Here is a 21771-nt window from a genome sequence, read left to right as displayed (position 1 = left end):
GGGGCCATGCTCTGCTGCTGCCAGGCTCGGTGCAGAGCAGCAGGCGAGGCTGCACCACCCTCCCCATGCCAGCATGTGCTCTGGCCATCCCAGCTTCAAGAGGGCAGAGCTTTTCTCATTGTAACAATCAGACATTCAGACCTAGCCCTGCATGACTTAGAGCTCTATGGATGTTTTTCTAGAGGTGGTCTCTACCTCTCCTGGGAGCAAGGGTGCCCTCCAGGGTGAGGTATCCTGCTTGATCCACTCACAATACAGGCAGAGAAGGGCATCTCCATCAGCCTGCCCGAGCTGCCCAACATCTCATCCATGTCCCTTTTCTCCTTTTTTTATTTTTCTGTGAGCTGCACAGTGCTTTCTCCACAGCAGTGTCCCCCCAGATGACCCATGTTTGCCTGCCAGCTGTGCACTGGAGTAGCAGGGCACTCAGGCTTTGGCTACTTGGATGGCCCAACCGCCTACAGACCTCAGGAGACACAATTAGAACCAAGGGCATGGATGTCTTTTTTTTGTGGGGAAGGAGCTGTAAATGTTGTGAGGAGCTGGCCCTGAGGCCTGTGGGGTGGGCAGGGGCTGGGGGAGGCCAGGGGAGCTGCAGGGTGCTATGGTGGTGGCCAGGCTCATTGTAGAAGGCGCTGGATGCTTCGCTGAGCGCGCGGCGCGGGAGAGCCGCTCCCTCCACGGGCAGTGTCTCTGTGAATCGCCGTCAAAGCAGATGAAATTTCACACCACACAAATTTCTGAATTTAAAAGGGGAGGGAGGTGGGTAGAGAAGCAGGAGAGGAGGAGGGGGAGGGAGAAGATGCGGGCTGGCCGGGCGCCAGCGCCTCATGCTAGCGCCACGGGGAAGGTGGCATCCTTCCCTGGCGTTCCCTCTGGTCCCCGCGCTCCCTGCTCCCTTTCACTGTGCTCACGTCTTCTGGAGGCAGTGTGCTCTGTCTAGAGCTGTTTACAGGATGATGGTTTGTTCCCTGTCTCTTCATCTCCCTGCTCACTGAGTGAGTATCCTCTCCTCTCCTTTCCCTCTTTTAACCTTTCGTTCTCCTCCAGCTCTTCCTCTCCACACTGCTTTATGCCATGCGTCCCCTGATCCTCCTCCTCCCTTCCCTTACCCTCTCCTCTGTCCTGTGCTCTGTGCTCTCTGCTCTCCTCTTTGTCATCTCCACTCCTGCCTTCCCTAGCTGTGCTCATGCCATCATCTCTCCTCATTTTTCCACCTCTTACTTTCCTTCCACCCTGATTTTCTCGTAAGCCTGTTGAGACAGGAGCTCCTGAGGGTCACCCCCCTCATCCATCCCCTATCCTGTCCTCCCCATGCAGCCTCCCACATGCCAAGCAAACCCATCTCTTCACACAACAGCTCAGAGTCTATCAAGGTAGTACTTTTTTACCCATGGAAGAATGAGGCAAATGTTGGTCCTGTGGCCTTCTGCACCAGAGGAGGCACATGCTGTGACCCCAAAATGTCACTGGGGTGGCTGAGATTTGCTCATGCTCCCCTTTGACTGCAAGATGTGTGTGAAGCCTCTTATCCCTCCATGAGTCCCACCTGTCCCACACAGCCACCAAAGCAGCTGGAGAAAACTCTCCTTGGCCCCTCTAGGAGCAGGTGAAAGTTAATTCTTCAAGCAGGGTCTATCAAAGGGAAGTTGGTGTCCAGGATGCTTCATAAGACCTGAAGTCTAAAGAATCAAACATCTCCATCCTCTCTGGGATATACATCTTGCTTTACCCCAAGCTGGGTTGGTTTATCAGGGTTTAGGAAGCCCAGAGGCTTCCCAGGAAACCTGAGCTGGATCTGGTGCCCCAGACCAGCTGTCTCTTGAATCTTGTTCCACCCAGGCCCCCACACCTGCTGGTTCTGCAGTGCTGGTGTCCCCAGGCTGGGCAGTCACTGCAGGTGGAACTCTCTGGACAAGCAGGTGGCTACAGCCTGGCACAGCTGGGGATGGCTGTGCCACCTCTGCTCAAAAACCACAGTAAAGCCTGACATGGTTCCCATTTTACCTGCCCAAGCAGCTTTACATGGGCAGATCACCTGGAGTTTGGGATCTGCATCTAACTGGGGTATCTCTGGAGGATGCTGAGCCACACAATGTGGGTACAGCTGACCTTTAATTGCAAAGAAAGAAATGATCTGGCTTTTTGAGGACAAATGTCCTCTTAATCTTGTTTTTCTCCTTTCTGTCCTACCTGTCCCTTCCTTTTGAATCAACAGGGCTAAATTCTGCCCTGATGTAAATCTCTGCTGATACAAATTGGTGTGATCTTGCAGAAATCATTGGCGTGGATGTGGATTTATGCCAGCTGCCAGCGTGAGCAGGGTTTGGTGCATGGAGTGTGGCAGCCATATCTCACTGTGTCACGCTCTGCATTTCCAACCAGCACTGCAGGTGATCAGCAAATCCTGGCGAGAGGGTCCCTGTGTGAGCAGAGCAGCCTGCATGTCCTTCCTGCAGCCAAGCCAGCCAGCCAGGCTGCGATTTTGGGATGGACACTATGCAAAGGTTTTTTAGCCCACGGGGGCTCCACAAATGGGGTGGAAAATTTTCATTTAATACATTTTTTTTGCATCTCACACTTTAGGGAAAACGGGGAAGCGCGTTTGTGGCCACGATTTCCCAGGGGTGCAGCATAATCCAGGGAGTGGATGCTGTGTGCAGCACTGGGGGATGACTCATCCCACTCCTTGCTCCCTGCGCCGGCCACCGTGGACTCTGCGCCTCCCACCTTGGCCTTTCCTGCCAAGGTTGAGCTCCCCTTTTTGCTTCCCCCCAGCACCCCAATGCCCAGTTACCCCAGCACAGCAGCAGGATTAGGGTGGGACAGGCTTTGTGTTCCCAGCTGCCCTGCTGAAACTGCCCAGCTGGGAGGATGTGAAAGCAATCCACGCAAGGGCAAGGCTGCAGTGGTAATTTTTTAAGTGGTTCCTGTCCTGTTGTCCTTCTCCCCCCTCAGAGGTTTCTCCTCCACCCCAAATCCATCACAGATGAAAGGGTTAAGAGCTCGCCTGGGCCCCCTGCTCGGAGAGAGGGCAGTTGCAGTGTTGTATCTAGACCCAGTGAGGATATATATAAATTCCCTTCGTCTCTTCGGATCTATTTATAGCACGGCAGGCAGTGGCAAAGGCTCTCCTCAAGGCTTCATCTCCTACAAACAGACTTCACAGACAGCAGAGAAGATAAATTTAGCACACGAGATTTCTTAAAGAGCCAGCAGCTCTGCGGGGCTGCCAGCCTGCCCTGCCACAGCCCCTGCCCTGATACCCCCACTGGGGCAGCCCTCTCCCACCTTCTGTCCTCCCACATTCTTCCCCCCTCCTCCCCATTTCCAATTTTATGCCCAGCTTCTCCCATATTCTCCCCCTTTCTGGTCTCTTTTTCTACCATTGATGTTTTTTGCTTTTTTTTTTTTTTTTTTCCCATCTCTTTCACTGGTTCGCCATCTCATCCTCCTGCTTTCTTGTTTTTTTCTTTTTTCCCCTCTCTTTTCTCTCTCCCAGGCCACAGGGCTCAGAAGATAAAGCTTTCTAGTTAACAGTTCACTGGTTATGCCTACATAGTAAAAAATGTGTAGCTTGATTAATGCCTTCCAGATGGTTAATTGAAAAAATAGGGGGAGAATGCAGTAATCTCTCCCCCCTTCTCCAGCACTCTGCACACATCCATTGCACGGGGAGAAGACTGCATCAAAGGGTGAGGGGAGCAATAGATCTGAGAAACAGGGGCAGCCTGTAAACTCCAGGGCGCTGTTGCCATGCTGGGGAGTTAACTCTGTCCCTGCCTCTCATGCCCTCATCTGTGCCAGCCCCAAACCCCCCATCCCAGAGATGTACAATATATTGTACAAAAATATTCCATCCTGTACAACACACACACACACACACACACACACACCCTCCTGGCATCCTCAGCTGAACCTCCCTGCTCTGTGTCCTCCCCATGCTCCATCACCCCAGAGCAGCACCCACCCTCATCCTCTCCCCATATTTATTTGGGGGGGGGATGCACACAAACCCACACACATGCCCCAAGTGTCTTTGATGACCACACCATGATTTGTGCACAGGTAGTGGGGCCATGGAGCAGGAGGGCTCTGCCAGAGCCCTCTGGGGTTTTGGGTTTTGGGTTTGGCAGTGCCAAAGCGGGCACGATGGGGATGGGGGGCTGTAATTAGGGGGTTTGGGGCAGTTTGTGAGGGAAGGGGGGTGATGATGTGGTCAGCAATAGGTCACTGCTGGGTGATGGAGCCAATGCATCCCCAGCCCCACACACACACACGTGCCTGCTCTCTCTCTGTTCCACGCTGGCAGCCTCTCCTGTCCTCTCCTCTCCCCCCAGCCGGGGCTGTGCCTCCTCCCGGGTTCTTTGTCTCTCTCCAGGGAGAGGCAGAGCGGGCACACGGGTCCCTCCCCAGCCCGTTGATAGAGATGCTGCCTTGCTGACGTGAGCCACGGAGGGTTTGTGCCGTGCCACTGGGGGTGAGCAGCACCAGCCCCCCTCCCTGCACACCTCCCACCCCGGATCTCCCTGGTTTCCAGGGAAACAGCGGCCCCAAATGCTGCCTGACTTTCACTTCTGCCTTTCATTTCTCCTTTCATTCCTTTTTCTTTTTGCTAAGAAAAATATTTGGTTTTAATTTTATTTTTGTCCCTCTTTCCCTTTCAGGATCACCACCACAGCCGCCTGCATGATGGACCTGCGGAGGTACCCGCTGGACCAGCAGAACTGCACGCTGGAGATTGAGAGCTGTGCGTATGCCTCGGGCACATCCCCTGCCACACGGTGCCACCTGATGCCACCCGCTCCTGGGGATGCCCTCAGGGCTGCCACAGCGTCAGGCTCCTCACCCATGGGGGAAATTCCCGGGAAAACAGAGCTCTAGCAGCAGGCTGGGCGTTAAAACCAGTCCAGGAGGGTGGGGAAGCATCTCTTAGCCTTAAGGAAGCTATCCTTGCTCATGGCTGGCTCCATTCTGTGTGGGAGGTGGCACCCAAGCCCTCATCCCTGCCTGGATGTTCCCTGGATGCCCATGGAAATCCTCTTCCAGCTGTGCTGGCAGAGCAGGTCCAGCTCTCCCTGATAAAAATGCATGGCAGGTTCCATCCAGGGCTGTCCAGAGCAGCAGAAATCCCTGTGCAGCCTCAGGGGGATTGTCTGGGAGCTGCTCCTTCCATCAGGGAGGGATCTGGGAGGTGCTCCTTCCATCACAGAGGGATCTGGGAGCTGCTCCTTCCATCAGGGAATGATCTGGGAGGTGCTCCTTCCACCACAGAGGGATCTGGGAGCTGCTCCTTCCATCAGGGAATGATCTGGGAGCTGCTCCTTCCACCAGGGAGTTCCCACAGCACCTTGGCTGGGAGCTGCCCTCCCCATCCCACCCATGCAGGGTCAGGGGATGGAAGTGAGGTCCTGCTGCATGCGCCAGTGCCAGAATGTAATTTTTGTCATTTCTGCCATTCCTCAGCAGTTTGGGAGCAGTTTACAGTAGAACCAAGCAAACAGAAGGCAGGGAATTACCCACAGTTCCCCGTGTTGTGATTTTGTTCTTAATGGGTCATGTCAAGACAATTTGTTCATCAAAGCTACATTTCCTCACAGTATTCCTGAGACCCAGGCCGAGATGAGGAGATCCAATTGTTCCCTCCCTCAGAGCTTTTGTCTTTTACACACTTGCACATTCTCAATCTGCAGGGCTTCATTTTCTTTTCTTCCACTTGACTCTGGAACATCAATCAGGGCTGGATTATAAAACCCATGTATTTTGAAAAACAAAACTGACCCAAACCTCAGAGAAAAAGCTCTTTCCTGATGCAGGGGTGCTGGGTGTGGGAAGCAGCTGGGGGCTCTTACCTGTAGGAGATAAGCACTGCCTGTTGATCCCATCCCTCCACCCCAAAAATAACCCTCACCACATACACCCTGCCTATCTATGTGCCAGGATCCAACAAAAACCTGATGAGGCAGGCTGCAAACAGACTGCTAATCTGACATTTTAAGACGTCACATCAATACTTTTCGATATTTCAGATGGAAATGACTTGTCTTTGTGAAAGTTCGTTTACTTTTTAGAAGTAAAATGGAAATTTGGTTTTCTCTTTAAAGCTAGAAATCAAAGTGAAGCATTTATTTTTAGACCAAGCAACCTTTCCCTTTAGAAACACTTTTTAAAAATGGCTTCATGAAAAACACGCTCGATTTCATATTGCATAATGCCATAATAAAAAAAAAAATTAAAATACAGAAATTGGTACCCAACACCAGCAGGTCATAGAATAAATGGAATAGAGCTAGTTAACTGTGAGATCTCCTAAAATTAGTTACTGCAATTTGACATTTTCATTGCTGATCAGGAAGTAAATTTGAAGTCAGTGCTGTTAAATTTGTGGATGATGAAGATAGCGGCATGCGGGGCTTCGCTGGCTGCGCATTCGAATCCTCCCCAATGGGAATCCATCCGGGAGGAGCTCAGTTCAGTGAGCCCTGGGCTGTGAGCAGGGCTGCAGGGCCATGCCCAGGGGCTGCAGCCACACGGGGAGCTCAGGGAGGCTCCGTGGCTCTGGCAGGAAAGGCTGGAGCAAGCCCTGTTATATAAACCAGGGGAGCCGTGAGTCAGAGCTCGGCATTGTTTGGCCTCTGAACGTGTCACTGAGAGGGGGAAATGGGCTCTGGCTGGGTTTGGGTGCCAAAATTTAGGGAGGAAGCTGAGAAATCAGAAGGGGTTGAGGGAAGATGCTGAAAAGTGGTTCAAGGGCTGGAGCAGATGTTGTGCAGTGAGTGAGAAACCTCAACAGCTCAGTGTGGTTTGTTTGCTGCTAAGGAGGTGCAGAGGTGAATTGCTCCCCGGCTGGGCTCACCTCTGCAGAGGGGGAATGCTGGGGGGAATGGGCTTGGGAACCTCCTGGAGAAACTGGGAACAAGCACAGGAGCCTGAGGGTCTGAGCCAGATGAATTCCCATATGAAATCACACACAGTGTTCCTGAGCTGGGAGGGTGTTGGAGCTGCTGGAATCAGCAGGACTGGGGGGGACCTGGGTGTTTCCTGTTGGTTACAGCCCTGGGGCTGAGTGATGCAAACACACTCCTGTGCACAGGGCTGGTGTATGAGGAGGATAACCAAGGGTCCTGAAACCCTGGGGGCTCCAAGGTGTGAGGGTTTACAACTCTGGGAGCAGGAACATGCCAGCTGGGGGAGGAGGAGGAGCCCTGGCTTAGCAGATTTCCATCAGAAGCAGATGTGGCATGGCATTTGGAAGATTGGGTTTGTATTTTGGCACCCATGAGTGAGAGTGCAGGATGTGAGCTTGGAGACTGCACAGTCATCAGATAATGAGGGCACTTCAGGGTGTCTCTAGTCAAGCCTGCAGCTCAAAGCAGGGTCAGCTGTGAGATCAGAGCAGACTGCTGAGCCCTTTGTCCACTCAGCAGCTTCAGGATGACTCTGTCCTCAAAGGCTTGCCTCTGATCTGGGGTAACCATTAGACCCCAAAGAAGAATTTCTCCTTGGTGCTGCATTCAGCAGCACTGCCCTGGTGCCAGGTGCTGGCTGTGGTGGCACTCTGCTGAGTGGCTGTGAGCCTGGCATGGCCTGTATGCCAGGCTGGGTGGCAGAGCAGGCTGCTGTGCTGCAGTGCAGGTGCGAACACAAGCTGTCTGTGGGCAGCTCACGCTCTGAAGGCAGCCTTGCCCTGAGCTGCACCAAAGCCTGGCCATTTCTTACTGCTCCCAGGAAGCTTCACTGAGAATCTGAGGCCACCCTCGTGCAGCTACAGCCAAAGGGTAGCAAGTGAGTTTCAAATTGTGATGAATCCTTGCCCCAAGGACAGGGCAGAGCTGTGGACCTGGCACTGCTGGGTGAAGGGTTTCATGGTTTCATGCCCTGGGCCTCATTCCCCACGAGTCCAGAGCACTTGGGGGTCACATTTCCAGCCCAGGCAGCTCTGTCTGCCAGGTATATTTTGGGGTTAAAGCAAGAAGCTTGGCTGAGTTAGCAAACCCATGACCCTGAAATGTAAGGGATGAATATTTGAGGCTGGCTCTCCTTTCTCTCTTCTCTCATTACTGCTCTTCTCAGCCAGCACTTGGTAAAACAGCCCCCAGCCTCAGAGACTGTTCACTTCTTGGATCTGAATTTTGACTGAAAGGACTTAGAAAAGGGAGGTGCTCTGATCTTCAAACTTCTTTTCAACTACTGCTGTAGATCTTCTCCTCTCTGGGAATTTTTAATACTGAGCTGCCCTGTTTCCCCAGTCCCACCAGTCTGTACTGTGTGGTCTCCCCCTCCTGGTAAAAGGAGGCAGTTTTTAAAAAGCAAAATGCTGTTTTGGTGCATTTGACAGAGGCTCCTGGTGCACGAGTCCCTGCCATGTCAGCCATGGAGATCACATTGTGCAAGTGCAGGCTGGTTGGGCCACACCTCACATTTGCTCTGAATTCTAGCCAGAAATGGGAGCTTTCTGGCCAATTTTTCCTCTTCTCCTGGGGACTGTATTGCCAAGCTCAGCTGAAGAAGGAAAGCACATCAGCAGGGAGAGGCTAGGCTTGGTATGGGCTTTCTTTTGGATCCTTTTCCAGATCACCTTATTACAAATGGAGGTGTCCTCTGGTGCAGCCTGTCAGCTCAGCTCTCCCTGTGTGCTCCTTCCTCCCTGCAGATGGTTACACCGTGGATGACATTGTCTTCTTCTGGCAAGGGAACGACTCTGCTGTCACGGGGATGGAGGTGCTGGAGCTGCCCCAGTTCACCATCATTGAGCAGAGGCTGGTCAGCAGGGAAGTGGTCTTCACCACTGGTGAGTCTCTGGGGAAGGGATGCATGGAATGGGCAAACCTGCTGTTGATCCACTGGGCTGAATCCCTCTGGATGCTGGGGCACTGACTTAGGATCTTCACCTTGGGGTTCCTCTAAAAAAAATGGTCTTCTGCACCCACCAGCTTTGCTTTTTTCTTTTTTTTTTCTTTCTTTCTTTCTTTTTTTTTTTTTTTTTTTTTTGTCTACTTCTCTTCAAAGACTTTCTGGATCATTTTCCCGTTTGTTGGCCTTCACTTTCTCCAATTTTTCCCGTTTCTTAGTCAAAATAATGACTGAGCTCAGAACCTCTTCAGAAGGTTGTCAGCCTTCATCTGATTTTTTATATGGTTTACATCTGGGTCTCCAAGCTAATGTAGGGGCAACAGTAAGGAGAAAATATGTCCATTGAGGAGCAAGTGGGCTATGAAATGATGCAAACCCATCTGTACATGGCAATAAAAAGGTTTGGAGAGAATACCTGGGACGATTCAGATGCTGCCAGCTGGAAAGTTGGAGGGGGTTGGACTTTTGGTTGCTCCTCTGAGGTGGAGTTCACTGCCAAAACAGCACAGCACACACCTGTCAAAAAAAGACTGGTGAAATATTGTGTTCAAGCCATACAGGTGGCACATGGTGGTGAGAGAATAATACCTCCTTTTTCCTAGTCTACATCCTTGATGGTTTAAAACTTCTGTTTTCTTGTTACTTTAGCTGCCAGCCAGGATTACACCCATATTTCAGGCTCCTGTGTTGCCTGAGGGACAGAGGTGGGCAGGAGAAATTACCTGGACTTTGTCTCACAGCAATGAAAGAGGCACTGCTTTGTCCCTGTCAAAATTAGCCTGCTGCAGTGGAAGGACTGTAAAGAGTACTTATTGTCCTCACTATCCTCATTAGGTTTGCTAAAAGATTAGGAGGAAGTTGCAACAACTTGAAAATAATAAAAAAGAGACCTTCAGATTAACTAACAGTACTCTATTTGCATATGAATTTGCCCAGTCTGACCATAACCCATTTTTAGAACAGCTTGGGAAAAATATGATTCAGATCTTCATTGCTGTTTGGAGGCAGAGCTGGCACATGAAACATTGGAAAATCATCTTGTGGCACCCAAATATAGGGTTAAAGTCTCCTGTGTAAGCCTTCATCATATTGGCTGGCACCATAACAGCAATTGCAGCACTGAACAGCCATTCTCCCATGATGGCTGATATAATATAATAATGTCACTTAGGTAGAATTTCCTTTCTTCTTAATACTCTGGGGCAACTGAGCAGATTCTGAAGGGACCCCTTGCAAAAGCTGACCAGTCTGCAAAACCAGCTGCAGAAACCAGGAGATTTCTCAATATTCCGGCCTCTTGAGAACTTTTTCCAAATAAAACTTCAATTCCTAACCAAAGCTCTTAGCACAAATCCAGCCTTGCCCTCCTCTCACCCAACATCCTCCTTTGATGTCTCACTGGCAGGTTCATATCTGCGGTTATCCCTGAGTTTCAGGATTAAGAGGAACATTGGTTACTTCATCCTGCAGACCTACATGCCATCCATCCTCATCACCATCCTGTCCTGGGTCTCCTTCTGGATCAACTATGATGCTTCTGCTGCACGAGTGGCACTGGGTATGGACATTTTCATTGTGTTTTGGAGGTGTTTTCTTGAGGGAGATCAGCTGTAACAAAGAAAATCCCTTTTCTTTATCAGGTAGTAATTAAACAAGTCTGTTAAAGTTGTCCCAAATGGACATAATTTTTTTTTATTCTGAGAAAAACTTTAAAATTTCAGTCAGAAGAGTTACTTGTTTTGTTTTTGTTTGTTAGTACTTCCCATACTGGAGTCTGTTTTATTTGAATCAGTAAAAGTCCTACCAACAATTTCCTGGGTATGAGTTTGAACTCTCTAAACAAAAGTGCAGATGGTCACTGATTCTCAGGAACGTGGGACCTTGACATGCCCTGAGTTCCTTCACTCTGGTTTGCACTGGTTTTCTTAAGAAGAGAAATCTGGGCACCTCTTTGCCAACAGCTGTGGCAGGAGTGGCCAGTTCCATGATTAATGAGGCTGGATGGCCAAAAAGTTGTATGGAAATGGTTAAAAGATGAAAGAAGTAAAGGAAGGGGCGTTACATGTTTTTCTGATAGCTCACACCCCATACAGACACTCTCTGCAGGAAAAGACCTTCAAGGCCAAGGCAAATGTGGGACAGCAGTTAAAGTCCAAGCTCTTCTTTAGCACACGCTCCCCTAAATAGGAATGTTTTCCTATAAGAGGGGGAAAAATGAGGTCTTTTAAGCAACAGAAGGGAAGTGGGGGTGGATGGCAGATGAGGGTTTGTAAGGAGGAACAGAAGAAAGGGGGGATGGCTGGTATACGAGAATGAGGCTGTGCAACATGAGGGGAAGTTCCAGGGCAATAGGAGAGGTAAGGAGGAGCAGGGCTGGATCTGTGAGTGGGACAAGGCTTAGAGAGGCAGCTAAGGGACAGGCTGGGTCTTACAGCAAAGCTTGGGGGCTTCAAGCATCTCTAGGAGAATGAGTTTGAGAAGACTCAGAGGAGGGGTGGGTTGTACAAAGGTACAAAAGAGGTGATTTGGCTTTGGCTGCTCAGAGAGGCTGGAGCAGGGAGACAGGGAGGGAAGATGAACTTGGTAAATTAAAAGGGTAAGTTGCATTGACAGGAGTGCAATCAGAGAGAGAAGAAAAAGAGACCATGGCAGATATTGTGGAAGCAGAAGCAAGAGGGTGGAGGTGAGAAGCACAGCTGTTGAGTTTCTGCTGACATCTGGACTCAAAGGAGAAGACAGAAAAAGAACATTGTAGATCAGAACTGCAACAGCTCTCCCTAAACTATTCCTGACAGTTCTCGACCTAACTTATCCATAAAAAGCTCCAAAAAAAGAAACTCCCCAGCCTCCTCTGGTCACTTTATCTCCAGATTTACCTGCTTGCACAGTCAAAGAGCTCCTCTTTGCCCTAAGTCTCCATTGCAATTTGTCCACTTCTTAATGGAGACATGGAGAACATTCTATCCTCCCTTTCCTTGCCTCAGATTTTTGTATATTTAGACTACTGCCTAAATATAGACCATATTGTGTGCGTATATAAATATATCTCCCTTCTGTTTACCCAACTGAAGGCTAATAGTTCTTTCAGTCTTTTATCAGGAATGACACCAAAGCAGAGTGAGGGTGAAGGGGAAATAGGACAAGCAGAGGTCCAGGGTACACAGAGAGCCATCACTGTAGAGGTGGGGCTGAAACCACAGGAGCAAATTAAGGTCATGGAGAGTATTAGAGCTGCCAACAGAGAGATGAGGAGGAAAAATGGAGAAAAGAAGATCAGCGAGGTAGTAAGAACAGCTAGAGAAGCAGAGGAAGACTAGGTTGAAGGGGAAGAGTTACCAGCCCCAAAAGAAATGTGAAGGTTTGTTGCTATGTTTTTGGACCTGTCAAAGAGGCAGGTCTGAGGCCACTCTGACAGTCCAGAGAAGGGAAGAGCCTGAGAAGAAGCTGAAGAAGAGGACTGAAGTTGTGAGAGTAATCATAGTGAATCAGGCTTTTGGAATTGAGTAGATGGGGACAAAAGTGTTCACAAAATGCTTATTTAAGATGCAAGAAATGTGAGGAGGCCTAAAAAAGAGAGTGTGAGAACCATGGGAGGAATGTGTCCAAGTGATAATTGATGTAATGAATGGTAAAGCTGGTGAGAGGAAGGTGGGAACTCATGGGGTCAAGGACAGAAGCCTACGAGGCAGGCAATAAAAAGAGAATGCCATGAAGAGGAAATCTCTCCACTCTTTCTCCAATTCATGGCATTGGGAACACACAGCAGTTTATAAACTCACGATGCCAAGGATGCTGAGACATTCAGTAGCACACAGTAAAGCCTGATGAGTTCATAAAGGAGAAAAAAAGGAAAAGAGGGTAAAAAAGAGCAAAACTGAATGTTTCCTACCACACTGAGAGAAAGAGGGAAGATCAGGGGGACTTAAAGAAACAGGGATGCTGATCCCCATCATGCTGATGATGCTCAGCTTTGACACTTTCTCCAAGTGTTTGCTGCTGGATCATTTTCTGCAGCAATTTGTGGTGGGCATGTGGGCTTAGGATACTGACAGTTGCACTGCTCCCATCCCTCCTGAGGCTGTCCAGCTGGAAGGAGGGATGTGGGAGCTGAGAACAGCATTCCAGGAAACCATCCCACGTGGGTAACAGAGCACCTGCCCTCTCCTCACAGGGGTCACCACGGTGCTTACCATGACAACCATCAACACCCACCTGCGGGAGACTCTCCCCAAGATCCCCTACGTCAAGGCTATTGATGTTTATCTCATGGGCTGCTTTGTCTTCGTGTTCCTGGCCCTCCTGGAGTATGCTTTTGTCAATTACATCTTCTTTGGGCGAGGGCCGCGGCAGCAGAAGAAGCAGAGCGAGCGCGTCAGCAAGGCCAACAACGAGCGCCACCGCTACGAGGAGAAGAGGGTGAGAGAGCAGGTTTGTCCTCTCCTTTCCTTGTGGCAGGAGAATTCAGGCTCTCCACTGGGTGAGCTGCTGTCTTGGTTTGGAAAGACAGGACTCTGCTAAGGAAGGCAGGAGTCTCTCCTAAAATGGAGAATGGAAACCCTCCCCACCCCTACGAATTGCTATAAATTTTAAATTAAGGGGCTCTCAGGCAAAAATATGGGAGCAGGAAATAACAGTTCTTTAATAGGGAAGAAAAAATAAAAGGATAAAATAAACAATGCAGTACACTAGAACAACACTGACAGAGTCAGAACCCAGCCTGACACCCTGTGGGTCAGGGTGTTGGCAGCAGTCCCATTGGAATTGTAGAGAAGGATGGATTCTTCCTCCAAAGATCCAGTGGAAGAGGCAGCTGCTGTTCCTCTGGGGAATTCAGTGGAGAAGTCATGCTGGTGTCTCAAAAACCTCTGGATTATATCCAGGCAGGAATGCTTGGCTCCTCCCTCTGGGCTCACATCTCCCAATGGGATGCTGTAGCTCTTATCAGCCATGCAGTGACATTCAATAGCTGTTATCAGCAGATGTCCCCTCCCAAGGGAGGAGTGAATGTGGTCACTCAGAGAGATAAGGCAAATTGCTGACTTGACAAAGGTAATCTGCCATACAGATGGTAATAGAAAACATCTGGCATTGCAATCTGGAACAGCTGCAGAGCAGTCTTTGTGCTCATCACAAGAGCTGAACCCCAGTTTCCCTTCTCTGGTGGTTACTGGGAAATTTTCTGCCTTGATCATCCTCATCCAGTCGCATCAGAGCCCTCCTCTTACATGGGGCAGGTGTAGCCAAAAGTCCCTCTGTGGGTTTTGGTCCTCCTGCGTCAGCAGAATCACACTTCCCCCACTAAAAGTTTGCTGCAAGCTTCTTCTACCCCAGCAGCAGAGGTACTCAAGGTACCCTCAATGCAGCATTTCAGAGCTCACAAATGACCCCGTCAGGGATATAGTCACCAAACTCTGGGGAAGAAAAGGAACTCTGCAACACCATCTTTTAAGTATTTTTTATTTTATCTATAAGTCAGGTATTACTTTATTCTGGCCAGGATGTTCAATGGAAATCAGTCAAACCACATGTGACTCTTTACTAGAATTTTTACATATTTATATGTTTTTAAAAAAATCCCCAAAGAAATTCTCATTCTTTGGTTCTGCATTACACAATTCTTAATATTTGATCTCCTATTGGCTATTGATTCCTTCAATGCTATTTTTGGTCGTCATTCTTGGGCTCCCTTATCAATCTTTTCCCAGACTGGGAACCTGCCAGGGGTTTAATATCTGTTAATGTCTCTCTATCTCCTGTGTATCTTCTGGCTACTTCCACCCTGTTGATATTAAGCTCTCAGAATCTGGGAATCTTCTTTTTGTTGATTGAGGCCTCACCCAGTGAGACTCAAACCCTCAATGAACAGAATCTTTTGAAGAGAAACCTCAATTTCCAGCCCCCTTTGGCAAAGGCAAACAAACCCAGGACTAAAGTTAATTTTTTTATAAGTTATATAATTTCCAACAGTATTGCTCCCCAGAAATCTGTTCAGAATCACCCCTAATGGTACACAGGACACCCAGTATTGTATTTGCTGGGAAATGTCCCAGTGAAGGCCGGAATGATGAATCTAACTCCATGTTCTCAAAAGGCTAATTTATTACTTTATAATACTATATTATATTAAAGAATACTATACTAAAGAATACAGAAACTATACTTACTTAATGCTAAAAAGATAATAATGAAAACTCGTGACTCTTTCCAGAGTCCTGACACAGCTTGGCCCTGCTTGGCCAAACAGTCAAAAAAACTCACACCAGAATCCAATTGTTAGGAAAATTAATCTACAAATACCAGAGGTTTATGTCCGAAAAGGAGACAGAGGAGTCCTATTTGGCTGTATTCAAATAAAGGAAGAGGCCATGGGACATTCCCCTGGGATCTCTCAAATTTTTGGAGGATGCAGCCTCCTTTTTATCCCAATTTCCTGGGCACATTTCCCTTCTCTCTTTCCCCATTAGCTGAGGTACTTGAGAGGTACAAACTTCCTAGAACACCTGATACCAAAGATTTCCCTCTAATATATAACCTTCCCTTTTAATTTTTAATTATTACATAATTTAGGGGGTTTTCATTCCCCATTGTTTCTTTCATCTTTCAATGTCTAATTTCATTTATCAGCAAACCTAAAGTTTATTTGTAAAGGCAAATATCTTTTTCCATTCATCAATCAGTGGAATCCTTCCCCTTGTTTCTTTTATCTGGTTTTATCTACCAGCAGACCTATAGCTTGTTTGTAAACACAAATCTGCTATTCCTCTCACCTATGGGTAAACAATCTCCAAACTCATTCCAAAGGAGCAAAACACAGGAGAAGCAAATGAGATAAGAATTGTTTTCCTTTTCTCTGAGGCTTCTCAGCCTCCCAGGAGAAAAATCCTGGGCAAAGGGATTTTTCCAGGGAATGTGAATGCCACAACCCCTCTGTGTCTGTGTTCCCCATCCCAGGTTGACCCTTACGGTAACATCCTCCTCAGCACGCTGGAGATGAACAACGAGCTGCTGGCCACGGACATGATGAGCAGCGTGGGCGACTCTCGAAACTCTGTCATGTCCTTCGAAGGCTCAGGAATCCAGTTCCGCAAGCCGCTGGCCTCTCGGGATGGCTTTGGCCACCACCCCACCCTGGACCGCCACGTCCCGCTGAGCCACCACGCCGCCGCCCGCAACCGCGCCAACTGCCGCCTGCGCCGGCGGTCGTCCAAGCTGAAGCTCAAAATCCCAGACCTGACAGACGTCAGCACCATTGACAAGTGGTCAAGGATCATTTTTCCAATCACTTTTGGATTCTTCAACCTTGTTTACTGGTTGTACTATGTAAATTGATGCCTGCGGCCTCCGAGAGAGATAATAGGGACAGACACTCAGACAATGACAACACAGGAGTGTTGTGGTCTTTTGGGTTTGGGTTTTACTCTTTACTATCATTGTCATTTATTCCTATGGTTCATTAGATTTATTCTAAGCTTACTCTTCTCTTTTCAGCACATGTAGAACCACGGAGTGTGGGGTGGGGTAAAGGGAGAGAAAGGTATGGGAGGGGGTTTGGTTTCAGGGAGGGATGTGTTTGTCTTGATTTTGGTTTCCTGCTGAAGGACTTACACCACTGTACAAAAAAAAAAAAATCCAAACCAACAAAAACAACAAAAACCAAAAAAAAAGGAAAGAAAGAAAAAAAGAAAAAAAGACAGAAAAAAAAGAAAAAACACACAAAAAAAACCCCAAAACCAAGAAAATAAAAAAAAAAAAGAGGGGGGAGATTTAAAGAAATTGAGTCCAAAACTGGTGGGGGCGATAGGTTATCTTTGGCTGTGCTCACTAATGCTCTATCCTCACTTCCATTTCACTACTGAATTTCATATTTCACTTTTCAGTCCTATTTTATATTTTTTAATCTTTCTTCTATCACTGCTCTTAACCCCTTCATGTTAATTCTTTCATGGATTCATGAGATGATGGGGTTTCATTCTCACGCTATGAGATTTTTCTTTTCTTTTTCTCTCTCTCCCTCTCTCTTGCTTACAAGCCTAAAAGAGTCTTTTAAACCAACAAATAAAAAGAATATTTATTTTGGAAGAGCTGGGAAGGGAGGGGAAGACGAGGCAATTATTTGGGAGGGAAGGGGCAACGTGGGGTTTATGGGAGGGGGGGAGGAGGGAACTTATCAAAACCAAGGCACATTTGCAAGATGCCTTTTTCCACCTTCAGGAGTTTGCAAGCTGTTTTTCCTGTGTGAATGTGCGTGTGTGGAGCATCTGTGTGTGTGTGTGTGTGGGCACGTGTGTCCATGGATGTGTGTGTGCAAGCATGTTTTCTGGGGAGGGGGGCTGGGGAGGGGGGTTTTGTAATATCTTTTGTAGAAAGAGAACACAGATGACATTTAACTGGCAGTGTGTTTTGGGGAGGGAGGGAGGGAATAGCAGGGGTTTTTTTTGCTCATTGCAGCTTCACCAGGTTGGAGGTCGGGGTCCCAGCTCCAGAGGCAGAGCTGGGGAGGCAGAGTGTGCAAATTGGCACTTGCTGAGGGAAGAGAGGGATTTGGGATCAGCAATAGGGCAGTGCTGCTGGTCACTGCTGGCATCTGATCTCGAGGAGAGTAAGCCGATTCAGTCCTCAGAGGAGGGGTTGTTCCTAGTTATCCCCACCCTGAATCTTCCTTACTGAGCCTGGAGAGAAAAGCAGTTGCAGGACTCTAAAAATTCAACCCTTTCCCCCTCTGTCTGTTCCTTATGCCAGACAGTGGATCCACTCTCCAGCCCGTTGAGTGACCATAGCCTGCATCAAGGCACAGGAAAGGCTGGATATCATTTAACTTTGTAATGTTTCAGGATGGAAAAAATAGGGAAATGATAATGATCCCCTTTCCTAAGAAGTTCAGCAGTGAATGGTGGGCTGGCAGCCTCTGATCTGTGCTGCTTCTACCAGGCCTCCCTTTATGTCTGTTAAGATGTACAGAGTGTAGAAAAAAGCACCCTGTGCCCTTCCTTGCAGATGATGAAGCTGAGGATGAGGTGGGGTTCCATGGAGCATCATCCTGCTGGAGGATGATGGTCTCCAAAGGCTGTGCAGGGGGAAAGGTTGCAGTGAAAATGCTGAGCTTGGTGCTTGTGGAAGCCCCTGAGTCTCCAGGAGCTTCCATCCACAGGCATTCCTGAGGAAGGTACAGGAAGGGAACTTGGCCTTGCACAGCAAGGTCTGACTTTCCCAAAGGAGCCAGTGAAAACCACTGAATTATTGGCCACTTTGGCAATCACTGATGATTGATAATCTCCCTGACAATATTAATAAAAGCCATGAAAATGTTAAATTCACAAGTGCAAAACTTTAACCCTAGGGTCATTCTGCCATTACTAGAGTAATGATGAGAACCTTGTTCTTACCTGACAGAGTTTTTTCGTGTCAGACCCACGGACATCTACATTGCCCTTTAGTCAATCATCTTTTTATTTTCCTGCTAGCATTCTCCTCCCTTTTCCTTGATTCCCATTGCTTGGGAGAGCAGAGTGATCCCGTGCAGACGACCCTGATGCACATCTTTCATTCACTAATTTATGTCTGTACAATACTATGAAAATGTGAATATCTCCAGGCCTGACCCAGTAACTCTGAAGTCAGGGAAAGTTTTGCCTGGATTTGGCTGAAGCAGGATCAGGCCTCATCAGAGTAATTATTGTTATTTTTATATCAGTAATGTGTCTTATGCAGAATCTGAAGCATAAGAGTAGAGCATCCCCCCTTCCCCATGTGTCTGTCCCTCTCTCATGTTCATGCATGCACATGTTTGGGCCAGGCCTGCCTGGACTCACCAAGGTTTTAGCACAATTGTTAAATCAGACTGATATTCTCCCCTGCCCTGCAGAACAGTCTCCTGCTGGTTTCCCCATCCATGAGCAGTGCTGCTGGGGATGAGTTTTCCCCAAACTGCTGCAGTTCATGGTCTCTATGGGTCTGTACAGGAATAGGAGTCTGTAGGACCAGGTAGTTCTGTCTACCTGATATGCAGGAATTAAAGATTGGCCAATGGAGAAAATTACACTTCCTAGTGTGATTCTGTTCAGAAATATCTTTTAAATGCTTTAATGGAAGTCATAAAGTTGTGCTTTATGACAGCAGCAGTAGAATGTCAGTGGATCTCAGCATGGCATGGCTGCAGCTCCCACATGGAGACTGCTTATCAGCAGGTCCAGTTCGCAAGGGGAGCCTAACCAGGTGATTAATGATTCAATAAAATATTTAAAATTTTACCCTTTATATCTGTGATTGCAATGTAAAGGGTGGTCAGAAGGATAAAAGTGAGGAGAAAAAGAGGCAGTTATAAAAAGCCTATTAAGATTGGAGGGAAAACAAATGGCTGTGGGGTAAGAAATTTTGAAGCTGAGGAAGATGACTCAGGAGCTGGAGGAATCTGACAGTTGTAGTAAAAGCCTGACAAATGTGTGGTATGAGTTAGGCACCCGAGAGCTGTCTGAGCTGGCCCCAAAGGCTGGCAGGGCCAGCAGCACACAGATCATGCAAACCCCAGAGATGCTCTGTGCTTCTCAGAGCTGAGCCCCACATGGGCTGGGGTCCTGAGGGACCAGTGCCCTGCAGGTACAGTCTCCAGAAACTGGAGATCAGGCACAGGGAGGCTGTGTTTAATATTTGAGGCTTCAATCCAGGATTGAGCCCAGTGACAATCCAAAAGCTTTCCAGGGAAATAAAGCTCTGCTTAGCAGATTTCTTCTCCTGCTGGGACTGGGAGCCAGATTCCTGTGTTGTGGCCTCAGTTCTCTGTTGGCTGGGCTCTCTTTCTTATCTGGAGTCATCCTAGTTTCTCTCTTTGAATGTTTCTAACTTGGTATTACCAGGTCAGTGTTACTCACAGAGTCAGTACATCCAGACTCCTGGACTTTTGGGTCCAACACAATGATCTTTGCCAAAGAGTGTGTGGTCAGGACTGGTGACAGTTCAAGAGCTGCCTTACACTTGCTGGTGATGGGGCAGAGTGCTGGAGAACAACAGACAGTCCTGGGAGTGGGATGAGGAATAGGAAATGGGAGGGAAGGATGCTGAAGGCCTTTAGGAATGCTCTGCTCACAAAGCGAGGTGGCACCTCTGTGTCCCCCCTCCACAGCTGCCTGCTGCACCCCTAAGGAAGGCAACAAACCCCTGTCTTGTTTTGAGGTCCAGCAACCCAGAAATGACACAGAGAAGGAAAAACAAGGCATTTTACCGATGCTCAAGGCTCAGAGGTTTCAAGCCATCGCAAGCATGAGTGTGACCGGAAAGGTGGAGGGGATTTCCATGCTGCACCTGGTGTGCCCACTGCCCTCCTCTTCTTCACTGAGGGGAAAGGGGGAAAAGGGTTTGTGAGTCCTTTTCCGGAGTGGAGCTGTTTCTGGCTTTTGCTGCAGGGGTGCAGGAGGCAATGCTCAGGGCCTGGTTTGTTGGCAGGGCTGCTGCTTGCTGGGTTGTGGTTTTTAGCATTTGAACATGAGGGGTGTTCTGGGCTGCCTGAGGGGGTCGGGCTGGGGGAGAATGTTTTGCACCTTTTCCATGTGTAACAGCCTAAGGACGGCATGTGGAAGAGGAGAAGGAAGAGCAGAAATAGAAATGAAATCTCTCTCAGGACATACATGGCCAACACAACTCTATTGCTTCATTTTCTGATACTGTATAGTGCTGTCACTCAGGGACCTTTAGTGACTGGGACCTTGGGACTGTAATTCTGCCTGTCCCCTTCCTATCCCCCCTTTGCCTTGAGTGTTGAGAGATGAAAAGACAATGAGAGGAAGTGCAAAAGAGGGAAATGAGCCCTGCTAGCAAACCCCTGCTATTCCATGGGTGACAGAAAGGCTTTGGTTACTGAGGTAAAAGGAAGATGTAAACCTTTATATTCATGGCTTTGAGCATAAACCAGCCACTAGTGTATATAGGATAAGTTGACAGTGCATGAAACAAACAGGACTGTAGGTTTTAAATGGCATCCAACTTTCTTGCATGCACATCTGACACCATGCCAGCAGCTTATGTCTTGCAAATAAGTAGGGAACCTGCCAAGGCTTGGCACTTCCTCTGTCCAATGGACAGCACATCCACTTCCCAGAAACAGAGCCAGGAAAGGAACTGATCTGGCCAGTCTGTTTGACCAGATCTGCTCCAGAGGGTCTGGCAGGAGGAGATAGGGGGTGAGGAAGGGAGCTGGTTTTGTTCTCTTTGTTGTGGGGAGGAGGAAGGGGTTTAAATCTCTGAGCTGTTTTCAGACAGAAGAGAAGCCTCTGGAGCTGCAGATCAAAGGACAGTGGCTTTAGGGAAGGTGGTTACTGGAATCCTGATGGAGAGGAGGGCTTGAGGAAAAGGTGCTTGGTGGGAGAGAGATGTAACTTCAGAAGCAGAGCAAACAGGAGAGAGCTTTTGAAAATATATGTGCAATACATCAGGTTTGCAGGGACTGGGGCACTGGGGACAGCCTTGAGTCAGACAGGCTGGGTCCAGCTGCAGGCAGCACTCCTGGAAGCCCAGCCATGGCAGCAGTCCCTGGTGGGCACAGCCTGTCCTCTCTGGGGGACAGGGAGGGCAGGAACAGGGAAGGAGGGAGACTCAGGGTGCGTGGCCATCAGCAGAGCTCAGTCCCTGGAGGCAGGGACAATCAGATGCATCCAGACAAAGTTGCAGGAGCTGGGCTGAGATGTGCAGGGGAGTGACCGCTGTGCCAGGCTGGGGCACGGCTGAGCCCTGCCCTGGGGTCACACCAGAGAAAAAGAGGCAAGAAATGTCCTGCTGGTTACCAAATGCTTTCTGGGAGAGGAAACTGGCCTTACCAAGCAGGGCAGGATGTCTTTACAGTAGATGTGAAAGTTGGGATGGGGCATGGTTTGGGTGAGAGATGTGAAACCAATGTGTTGGAAGCAGGACCTAACGCAGATGGTGGGAGGG

At 48.6% G+C, this 21771-nt stretch overlaps 1 protein-coding gene across 2 annotated transcripts in view; it reads left to right on the top strand.

Moving 5' to 3' along the window:
- The window catches only part of LOC131563881 (gamma-aminobutyric acid receptor subunit beta-4), a 77591-nt gene extending 61365 nt beyond the window's left edge, over positions 1–16226 (top strand). The window contains exons 5-9 of one of the 2 annotated variants that reach the window (XM_058814078.1): positions 4668–4750; positions 8654–8791; positions 10259–10411; positions 13025–13269; positions 15805–16226. In XM_058814078.1, coding sequence (XP_058670061.1) covers positions 4668–4750; positions 8654–8791; positions 10259–10411; positions 13025–13269; positions 15805–16182 — 997 coding nt within the window. In that variant the 3' untranslated portion in view covers positions 16183–16226. Of the gene's footprint in view, positions 1–4667; positions 4751–8653; positions 8792–10258; positions 10412–13024; positions 13282–15804 lie in introns of both variants that reach the window. The other variant, XM_058814077.1, reaches the window with a different exon arrangement.
- Positions 16227–21771: the final 5545 nt, after the last annotated feature.

Source organism: Ammospiza caudacuta, chromosome 14 (assembly GCF_027887145.1).
Source record: "Ammospiza caudacuta isolate bAmmCau1 chromosome 14, bAmmCau1.pri, whole genome shotgun sequence".
Classification (NCBI taxonomy): Eukaryota; Metazoa; Chordata; class Aves; order Passeriformes; family Passerellidae; genus Ammospiza; species Ammospiza caudacuta.
Note: the sequence above shows the minus strand (reverse complement) of the source record. Positions and strands in the feature narration are given on the sequence as shown.